Raw genomic sequence first — 10,867 nt, 5'->3', positions numbered from 1 at the left:
CTGCTTCTATCTTGACATTCTATCCCTTCCTCCCTTCCCCCCCCTCCCCCTCGTGCTCTTCTTCCGCGCGCATCCGGGACTATTTTCCTTGTCAGCCTGTTTTTCCCCCCTCTCAGCTTTCACCCCATCTATTTCGCTTGGAAACGCGGTGGCGACTCTGCGAGCCTGCTAAGGAGGAGCTCTCCCCACATGCCGTTTTTCTTTGTCTTTTTTTTTCAGGGGGTTCAATGCCCTTCTACGTCGCGTTCCTGAGCCGCCCCCCCCCCCCCCCAGCGCATGTTGTCCATCGTTGTCCCACTCCCACTTGCCACCTCTGGGCCGATGAGCCGCGAGCCCCCCCCCTCCTTCTCCTCCTATCTCCTCACCCCTCGTGTACAAACGCACGTTCATCTACAGACAGCGGCCTCCGTAGGGCAAAGCTGTTCCAATCGAAAAACACGTAGGTTCAGTAGGCGGTGGCCGGTCGTTGACTCCGCTCGGAACCGGCATCGCCCTACCTGTCGCGCCACATGCACGCCAGGGACACTCTGGACCGCTCGCTTTCTTGATGTTTTCGGGAAATGACGAATGAGGATACCAAACTTTTTTTTTGCAGCTACATGGTGCTGGACCTTGCCGCGCATTCCACGAATGCGAGCAGAGTGCTCACACGCTTTCAGCAATAAACTGGCGTAGTGGATCGCAGCCAAGTAAAGGATTCAAAGCCCAGAGGAGTAGGCTGGATAGACGAAAAAGTCACGGCGGGTATTCGTACACACGACTTCTGAGGTGTACACGTGTGCAAGGACAGCGGCACGTCCTCGACTCTGCGCTGCGTGCTTGCCAAGCACACATGCCAGAAAAAAAAACAAGGAAAGTACTCCAGATCACAGCATCGAAGCTTGCAGACTCCAAAGGCCAAGGGACTCCCCAGAATCTTATGGGTTGTAGCGGCTCGAGGCATTTTTTTTGGGGGAAGCGTATCATTGTCACAGAGTGCAAGCTCTCAAAAGGCCATGCTGTGAGGCTGCCCCACCCCCGTCACAAGCTTCTCTGACATATACTCAGACCTCTTTCTTCGCACGGCGGTCGGTGCAGTTCTTGTGCCCTTGGGCAGGAGACCGAATTCCCCCTGTTGGAGGAAGAGGAGGAGGAGGAGGAGGGGAGGGGCATATGTCGTTCACCATACTCAACTCTATCTAACGCGAGTGGGGTCAGTGGTTGCCTGGGAAACAAAGGCGAGGGGTGGGTGGGGAGGAGGACGGGACATACGTGATCAGCAGTTCACATTGGCACGTTTTATAGGCAGTTGTTTTTCCCCCCTCCCGACGACCCGAACGGCTAGGCAGTTGGGGTGGGGGTTGTGGGGTGGGGTGGGGGGCTCTGTGAGTTGCTCTGCCGATAAGGGCGGCTCAGGTGTTTCGTTCCGCGACAAGCTGAGGAAGTGAAAAAGAAAGAGAAATCAGCCGTTGTTACAAACAGCAAACTGCGGAGGCCTGGTTCCGATTCGCCCTCACGCTGGCCTTTAAAAGTCTCCACTCTCCATGCGGGAGCGGCTCCTCAACAGATGATTGGTTTGACAGTTGTTTCAGGTCTGGTGCTTTCTCACCTGTTTTTGTGAAACTTATTTGCCGTGCGTCACTTTTCTGCGATCCCCGGCGCGCGCTTCGATACCCACGCGCCTGTTTTTCTCGGGCTTGTGCCCCATTTCACGGAAAACTTGCCCTCTGTTTGCGCGTTGTGTGCGGCGCAGTATATGTAGATGTTGGTGTGATGCATTCCGTGCAGATACGTGCATAGGCTTTCTTTACTTACGCCAGTCCCTGCGACCCTGTTTCGCACCACGAAGCCCTCCATTTTTATTCATGTTTGTTTCCTCTCCAACACGTTTTTTTGGAGGTTTGAACAGCATGTTGTGGTTGTTTTTTCCCCACCAACTCCCCTATTGGTTCCCTGTTGAAGCCCCGAGTGGTGACGACAGCGGCAACAGGCTGAGCGAGGCATCCATGCTTTTCGACCAACTGCGTCAAGAGCCATGAGTGTATGCTCCCAGGGAAAAAGAGGGAGGGAGGGGGGGGCGTGACGCCTGGCCTTCTTAGTCTCACTTTGACAGCTGTTAGGAGCAGAACTTTAAAAAAAAAAATCGCAGACACACACACACACACACACACACACACACGCACAGAGGAAAGGCAGTGAAAGTGGGGAGAGAGATGCACGCCTATATAACCAGGGCCACTGGTTTTGGCAGAGCAGTGCAGACGTACAAATTAGGGAGGACACTGGAAGACATCACGAGTAGAGGCATGCCCAGTCTGAGGGGAACACGTGGAGATGAAGTATAAACAAGCCTACAACCATATGCACGAAAATGTAACGGACAGTGCGGCATCGCCAATGTGTTTGGAGAGGAGTGTCTCTAGCGGAAGAGAGAGGGGTTACGCGTACGCGCTGCGAGTATCGCGTGATGAAGTCTCCGATGATGTCGCACGGCACGCCTGTGAGACAACTGTTCATCGTCACCACACGGTCTGTCCATTTCCACTTTCCTTTGTTCTCTCCGAATACATTTCTGTAGCCGTTTTGTTTGTTTTGGCCCGACAGCGCCGCTTTGTTCTGCTGGTGGTATAGACGCACGAAGTTTATACGGTGACCCACAATGGGGGGCAGCACAATTTTCATATCTGCGTAGCTGCCATTGCTGCACGGCTTATTTGTTTTTGTGTGCCCCCCCCCTCTCACTACACACACACACACATGCACACCCGAGACTTCTTCACCGCCTTTTTGCGGTACTCAACGCGAAACGGGGGGGGGTGGGGATGGAGGAAACGAATAACGCGGGGTGTGTCCGGCTGTGTTTCATAGGCTTTGCCTGTGCCAGCATCTCTGCTGGAGGGAGAATTTGAGTCGTATTGCTCACTGAAAGGATTTCGAGTGGCATTCTTTGCGTTAAATACACCGCATCACTGGAGGCTGTTGTGATGAACGCTGCTCTAGCGAAAAAGTTTATCTTGCAATCCGGGTCGCACCATTCCCCCCCTTCTGAACTCTGTGAAACCGAACAACGTCTAGAAGAACCTCGCAGAAAAAAAAAGGTGCAAAGGAGGGACTCGAATGAGGGACGGAAATCGGCGTTGTGGCTCATAGCTCAGACATGACCACATTAAGATGCTTGTTCGAAGAAGGTGTTGCACATGGACGCCCCCCTTGTCAAAACCACGCCACGGCTACGGGGAAGTGTGTGTGTGTGTGTGTAATAAGGGAGGGGGGGGCATTGTGTAAGGAGTCGATCACTCTCCGGATGTCAGCCTCCTTTGATACCTTGTGTCCAACCCCTACTCGTTTCTTCCGGCAGAGTTGCTCTTCTGCACAGATGAGAATCGGTTCGGCTCCGTCGGAGACTGACATCTCGGTGTCCATCCTCACCTGCATGTGTGTTTTTTCTCCCTCCCCTCCGCCGTAGGGCTAATGCAGCGTCCACCGTTGAACGCCATCATATTACTAGAAGAGTCTCCTCAAGGGGGGTTCCCTGGAAAATGCGTCATCTGGCGGCTCATTTCAAACGGGGGCAGTCAGCCTTGTACAGGCGTACGTGGGCCTCATTCCGGACTCGATTTCTCAGTGGGGGGATTCCATCGAATCGACTAGGCTGGGTGTCCGATTAACGTGAGGCCTTATTGTCTGGTTTGATTGGACTTGTCTCTTTTGTTCTCCCCTCGAGCGGTCGCAGACCGGCGAAGGAAACGACCAGAGGAGGAGCGCTACCCTCCGTCCCCCAAAGAAAAAAAAGGAGGTGAGCCCCCCCTCCCCTCTTATCTGGCATATTTGGCTACTACTTGCTGCGCTGCAACTTTCTTTTCCTTCCTCGCCTCAGCTGCGTCCCACGGCGGATCTTTCTTTGCTTGTTCCTGCTCATTTTGTGCTACGGCTGCATTTCATTCGCACACAAAGGCAAACAGAAAATAATAGTGTTGTGTTCGGCTGAGGCGATGCCGCCGCAGCAGAAACACTTGAAAGAGTGAACGAGCTCGTTGAAGTGGTGTGACCACGCGGCTTCGATCTCCCACTACTCTTTTCCTCGTTGATGGCTCCCCAAGAGCTCTTTTTGTCCACCTATCTACTTTCGCTTCCGTGTCAAGAACGCGCATGATGCGTGTGTGTGTGTGTGTGTGTGTGTTTTCCGAAGCCTTTGGACTTTAAACCGCCACTCCCTAAAATTCTCCGCCAAAGGGGCGAAGCTGCTGCTTGAGTGAGAATCCTTTACCGCCCCCCTCCTCCATCTTCTCCTCCTCTTTGCCTTCACTCTGTTCTCTGAGTCTCACTGCTGATTGCCACATTCTTCCTTCGGCCGTGCCCGAATTATAAACCTCCGCACACACCAATATCTTCTGAGTATCCTCGCCGCTGCCCCTCCTCCTCCTCCTCCTCGGCTTGCTACCCCGCCCGTGCCACCCCTCCCACCCTGGCAAGCGATTATATATATATATATATACGCAGACACACGCACAACAGGTATCTGCACCACCATTTTCTTCCGTCACTTCACCCTCTCCCCCCCCCCCTTTTTCATCAGAACGCAATACAGATCAGCACTGCTGGACTGCGTATTTCACACCGTCCAAATCAGATCTCATCAGCCTCCCCTTTTCTCTCTCTTCTCCAACGCGACATTGTTGTCGTTGTTGTTCCCTTTTACAACTCCTCGCTTATCTCCCCCCTCCCCCCTCCCCCCACTGTTCTCCTTTCCAATTCGCTCACCATTACACACACATACACACGTATACACACACCCCTGGTTGTCTCATTATTGCCGTTGAAATCCCCCCCCCCTCCCAATCATCATCATCGAGACGCCCTTCCCCGTCTTTGTGTGTGCAGCTTAGTCGATTTGTATGTGGCACATCGTTGTTTCTATTTAGCTTGGTCACAGAGAAGAACTCCCTTCCCCCCACCCCCCAAGGGAATCATGCTGCGCAATCTTATTCGCTACACGGGCCTCACCCTGGTGTTGCTCATTTTTATTGTTAGCGGCATTGATAAGCTGGCAGCCCCGTCAGTGAGCGCGGCGCATTTGGCGAAGAGCAATTTTCCTCGGATGATAGCCGTCATGGGTATCAAGCTCTCACCAGCAGAGTACGTACACCTCATCCGTGCTACTGGAGTGTTATTTGTGTCTTCCTCGCTCTTCATTCTACTTGGTGTTGGCCGTACCTTCTTCTCTCTTTTGATGGCGTTGAGCATGATGATCACCACCCTCGCCTTCTACGTCGACTTCGACGAGCCACTGGCCAGCTCAGAGGAGAATTTGCAGAACCTGTTGAAGAATCTTTCAATGGTTGGTGCACTCCTGTTTGTATCGGGTAGCGGCCAGCGAAGCCGCCGGTACACTCAGGCCTATGCTGCGAGGGACACTGATCGGGCAAAGAAAAGCAACTGAGTTGGCGGTGACGAACACCCTCGCGTACGAGAACTAAAGAGGGCCCTGTGTTTCTGGTTTCCCTGCAAGGCACGAGATGGGCGATCGGTAGGTTTTGCTGAACCTGTGAGCGAATGAGTTGACAGCCTTACAAAAAAAAAAACGTACTTGTTTCCCTTTTTTTCCCACTCACCTGTTAGTGTTCCCTGTATGTTCTCTTTGTTTTTTTCTCCCCCTTTCCCGGTGCCAAGTTTGAGTCCTGTGCTAGTGCGCTGCGGCACCTTGTCCGAATCTGCCCTCCTACTTAGTGATGTATCTCTCTGTCCCTGTGTGTCTGTGTGTGTGTGTGTGTGTGTGTGTTGGGGGAGGGGGACCAGGTGGATCCTTTTCGTTTGATGTACTCTTTGTTTCCTTCGTCTTGGTCCCAGGAAAGTCTCCTCCAATTTCAAATGCTTTTTTGCCTCCTCTCTCTCTCCTTCTCTTCCTTGGGCTTAGTTTCTTTTTTTTTCTTGGCTAGGGCGTGTCCCTCTGCCTTGCGCGGGACGGTGGTGCAGTACGCCGGTTCTGCTGCGTCCGCACTATAGGAGAGTACCTAGATTGGGATCAGCGGCAACTAAAAGCAAAGGGGGTGCTCCTCATGAATAGGATAGACTAGTGACTCTGACGAAGCCAACCGTCCCAGCGGCTCTACACTCGTCTTGTGTCTGGGGCGTTTTTTTTCTGTTATTGTATCCTCACTGGCATACCGGGGGTTGTCCACGTCATTCCATCTCTTGTTTCCCCGAAATCCACAGAACTGTTGAGGCCACAATGCCCACCAGCGAAGGAAAACAAGGCAGATCATGATAGGCCGTTGGAGTAAAGAGAAAAAAAAAGAAATGGTCCCCTCTTTTTGAGCTCGCATGATATATATGCACATCAGCAAGCTATACCCTCTGATTGGGCACCTGTGGATCTGCCGCACACCATGTGCAGAAGTACACTTTCTCTGTAAATAAGGTTTGTGCATCTCAATCAAGTGCGCTGTTTTCTTTTCTCCCCGTAAGTTTATTTAAAATTTTTTGATGCCTGTGAACGTACTGCCTATGTTACCTCCTATACCAGCTTTCGCTCTCGCTTTCCCCCTTCTTTTTTTTTTTGTGTGTGCCCTGCACTGCCTCTACCCTTGCCTTGGCGGGTGCCTTGCGCCACGTTTCCCCCTCTTGTTTGCGCGCCTGACTACTTCTTTGGTGTATCATGCTCAGCCTGAGTTGCCATATGCCTTCCGGCACTTCGTCTGCCCCTTTGCTCCCCACCCTCCTGCACCACCCTTTGCTGCTGTTGTTGTTTTTGCCTTCACGTCATACCCCTCCCCCCCTCCCCCCTCCTCCAACTCACATCAGCAGGTGTGCATTTCTACTGCATTTCGACGCGCCCCCTCCTCCCCCCCCCTACACACAGACACACGCACACACGCACTGTCTCGCGACTGTTTTTCCTGAAGTACCGACCAGCAACGCAGCCGTTTCTCAAAGGGGAGTACAAAGCAGCGCCAAAGTCCACGCGCCTTGGGTCGCATATATATATATATATATATATATCTAGAACTCGTGTTTTTGGTGTGTACCGAACAGGTTCCCGTTCCACAAAGTGTGTACCGCACCCCTCAGTTTACCCCCGCCCCCTTTTTCGTGATTCGACCGTTGGCTTAATGACCTTCTCCTTTAGCGTCATCTCCACAACGGGGCAGCGAATATCCATTGCTGTCCTGGGCCCAGACAACACCGTAGGTGACATCAAGGCGAAGCTTGAAGAAACGGAGGGTATTCCGCAGAAGATGATCATGTTAGTACACTCTGGTCGAAAGCTCGAGGATGACGCAACGTTGGAGCAGTGTAACATTCACGCAGGTGTTACCATCAACATGGTGCTGGCGCTTCGGGCGGGTCACTGAACGTTTTGAGATGGGGCCCCCTTGTTGAGGGAAGGGAGGTGCCCCGTGCCGTTTTTTTTTGTTTTTTGCCGGGTGTGGCCGTTGAGCACATGAGTGAAAAACCGCAGCCAATTGTGGCAGCATAAGATCACTGGTCAGCCGGAAGAGGTGAACTCGTGCACAGAGTGCGTAGTGCGTATGTGTGAGGGAGAGAGTGGTGGTGGAAGGCGAGGTGGTTTTATTTGGAGTATCGCCCACCTCCTCTATCGTGTCTCACGCCTCGTTGATATGGTCGTTCTGTGTCGCTCTTCATATCTTAGACAAGGGTTCTGATTACTTGCGCCTGAAAAAGTTTTTTTTTCCCTCCACGTCATTCGTCGAGATGAGGGGGTGGGGGACTCTTCGAAGGCTCGCTTTCATCCCACACTCCCTTTAGCGGGGGAAAAAGGGGGCTGGTGAAAAGGAGCTCCCCTTTTGGGTTTTGTGCCCACGTCTATGCTCAGATATGCTGGGGACGGTCTCTGCCCGGATGTGTTTTGTGCAAGCACGCTGCAGGTCTCGTTGCCCATGTCTGTTTTTCCCCCCGATTGAATATCTGTCTTTCGGGGTTGTGTGTGTACGCGAATTGGCTGTGTTTTACTGTCGACCCCCCTTTTCTTTTTCGCTTTAGTACTCCTCACCGAGGAAAGGCGTGATGGGTGCTCCCTTTGGCACAAGTGTTGTGTACTACCATGAGCAGCCATATCACGTGGCAAAGATGGAAGCGGGGCTCCAGCCATTGCGTAGCACCCAGCAGGGGGGAGGGACGTGGGGGGCTTCGATCTTGTAAATTTAACGAGAGTTGGGTTGGCATGACTGGCTGGCTGGCTTTCTTCCCTCCCCTTGTTTGTGATTGGATGTTGCCCCCTCCCCCTCCCTCCTATTCGAGAAAAAAGGGGCGGAATGAAGAAGACACCTGCCGCTGACGACGAGGGCGGCAACATGCGTGACTGAGACCTTTTTTTTGTGCCACCGCCAATGACAGGCAAACGGCGCTGCATCACTTCTCGTGGATACTGGCGTGATGCATTCAGTGAGGCATCCCCCCCCCCCAACGAGTTTCACTGACACAAGCTCCTTCTTTTACACCTTTGCTTACTTCAATGTCTGCTTCACTATCGACCGGGACTGCTGCTTCTTCTCTCCCTTGCTTACATTTGTGTCCGTGAAAACATGCTCGCCCTAGGGGACGTCCATAGCTTCGATCGGGTGGCCTCGTTCTTTTTTTTCTGTGGGGTGGGGTGGGGGGAGGGGACTACTGAATGTGTCCTCGCTTCGAAGTGTGATCGGGTACTTTATCTCCGTGCTTTACTACGCCTTAGGCCAAGCAGACGCAGTGGTGGATGGGACACCGAAGGAGTGGGAGTTGAGCGCACCCGTTTATTTTCACGTCGACAAAGAAGGCATCACGGAGAGAAGGAGCGGAAAAAAAAAAGACAGACACAAATGTCTCTTTGGCCGTTTCGGACTGGCAATGATGACCGTTTTCAGACGAGCACGAGACTGTCTGAGGTAGAGGACATCTACACCGCGGTGCGGCAGGGATCCTTGCCGCCGCACCGTTACAGGGTGGAGGTTGATAACTACATAGAGTGGCGGTGGCGGCGTGGATTTCTGCCGAGTGTTTTCCCTGTAACCTGTTATGGCGCGGTTGCTGGTTTCTGCGTCGGCTTTCGGCAGTCTCGCATTGAGGGTCGCTACGTTGGGCGATACCGCATTATGTGGCGGTATACTTCTACCTTTGCAGCGGTTGGACTTCTGACGAGCGCTTTTCATCATCTTCTCGTTGTTCGAAACCACTACCACGATCGACTTTACTACCCCATCGTGGCCGGCGCGGCCGGCGCGGTGATTCTCTCCGTCGCATCGCAGATGGGTACTATAGGGCAGGGCATGTTTGTAGGCGCCTTTCTCGGCGTCCTGTATGGCCTTGGTTGCTACAGCATGACGTACTACCATCGGCGACGTTTGGGCATCTTTTTGCATGAGCAGCAAATCCAGCAGGTACCCATCCACAAGGTATCGCCGGAGCTGCAACCCATGTACCGTGCGTTTTTATACGACAACCGCCCTGTAGAGGAGGAGGACAAAAAAACCCGTGAGGCCATCACTCTCTCCCGCTCCATCGATGACACTCGCCTCGACGCGCACACCTTCATGAGCAACATGACACCGGAGGTGTTTGACTGGGTGAATTTTCCCGACTGGTGGCCACTAAAGGTCCCCACGCAAACGGAGGAGGAGCAGCTGCTGCTGGAGCGGCAACGGAGCGAGGAAATCGAGCGGCGTAAGAACATCTTCCTAGAAACGGAGGATGCCGGCCTATTGAAGCGCAAAAATCGTGCAAAGGCGTACCGTGATCAATGACGCACCAGAGGTTTAAGGGATATGCGTGCGTATGTGTGTGTGTGTGTGTCTGTGTGTGGCGGAAAGGAGCAGAAGCTGCCACGGCACCTTGTGCGTCGAAAACGCACGTCTGTGCTCCCTTTTGGTGGATCTTGTGGGTAATGAGAAGCAGCCAAAGGCGGCTTTCGGTTTTTGTGCTGACTTTTTTTTTTTAGACCCCTCCCACTCCCAATGCATCATTCTCCACTTTTGACATGAGTGCGGGTGTGCAACTACCCGCACCACACACCGCGTATCCCCCCCTTCCCCCTCCTTGTGGACAGCTGACAACAAAAGAAGAACATCAAAACGCAGAACATGAAGGGTCGAAATACTTATCACTCAGGCACACTCACCAATACATATGTGCGTGTGTGTGTGTATGTGTATACGCTACCCGGATCCTAGGGAGTGCTGTGCGGTGAGTACAGGGAAGCGGGGAACCATCTAGCTCATTTTCTTCGCACTCTGGTTGACAAATGAAAAGGAATCAGGATAGCGGGCCCGTACGCACGGAAACCACTTTATATGTCCGTTGAGCTTACTCTCCCCCTCCCCTCCCACCCCGCCTGCTTTTTCTCTAGCTTCTGCTGACCTTTTCCCACCCCACACCCTTCTGGCTCTCACTTCTGCACAACATTTCTATGTTTTTGATTTTCTTCTCGGAACGAACCCACCTCTGAGGACTGTCAAGTTCAAAGTGGAACTTCATCTCCTACTCACGCACATTGCATCGCGGGGGGGGGGAGACAAAAGAGTGTAGACCTCTTTAGCACCCGAAGACGCGCTCGCCGTATCGGTGATACACTTCCTACCCTCTCTTCCTCCTTTTTTTTTCCACCCGCGCGATAACCCTTCAGAAAAAATAAAGGAGGCACCTCAAGAGAAGATATCTAAATATATACAAAAATGTATTAGAGGGAAAAAAGCGCGGCGAGAGAGCTGTGCACAGTGCAAGACAGAGCTCCTGTAGCTCCCTGTGCGCTCACTAGCACGAATTGTTTTGAAGAAAAGGGTGTGCGGTGCTGTTGTTCCTCCGTCACGTTTTTTTCTCCCTCTGAAAAAAAAAAGACAGAAGGGGGGGCTGCTGGACAAGGGGAAAAACCCAAGTCGATTCTTCGTTGTGCGCCTCC

At 52.8% G+C, this 10,867-nt stretch overlaps 3 protein-coding genes across 3 annotated transcripts; all 3 read left to right on the top strand.

The window, feature by feature from the left end:
* Positions 1–4,948: 4,948 nt before the first annotated feature.
* Positions 4,949–5,419, top strand: JKF63_01780 (uncharacterized protein; the record flags this gene model as incomplete). The annotated part of the gene is made up of 1 exon (XM_067897826.1): positions 4,949–5,419. One exon carries the CDS (start codon positions 4,949–4,951, stop codon positions 5,417–5,419), a length of 471 nt encoding a protein of 156 aa, XP_067753983.1.
* A 1,669-nt stretch (positions 5,420–7,088) lies between these two features.
* On the top strand, positions 7,089–7,331 carry JKF63_01779 (uncharacterized protein; the record flags this gene model as incomplete). The annotated part of the gene is made up of 1 exon (XM_067897825.1): positions 7,089–7,331. One exon carries the CDS (start codon positions 7,089–7,091, stop codon positions 7,329–7,331), a length of 243 nt encoding a protein of 80 aa, XP_067753982.1.
* Positions 7,332–8,795: 1,464 nt separating this feature from the next.
* On the top strand, positions 8,796–9,716 carry JKF63_01778 (uncharacterized protein; the record flags this gene model as incomplete). The annotated part of the gene is made up of 1 exon (XM_067897824.1): positions 8,796–9,716. The coding sequence occupies one exon, from the start codon at positions 8,796–8,798 to the stop codon at positions 9,714–9,716; it is 921 nt and encodes a 306-aa protein (XP_067753981.1).
* Positions 9,717–10,867: the final 1,151 nt, after the last annotated feature.

This window comes from Porcisia hertigi, chromosome 34, assembly GCF_017918235.1.
Source record: "Porcisia hertigi strain C119 chromosome 34, whole genome shotgun sequence".
NCBI lineage: Eukaryota > Euglenozoa > Kinetoplastea > Trypanosomatida > Trypanosomatidae > Porcisia > Porcisia hertigi.
Note: the sequence above shows the minus strand (reverse complement) of the source record. Positions and strands in the feature narration are given on the sequence as shown.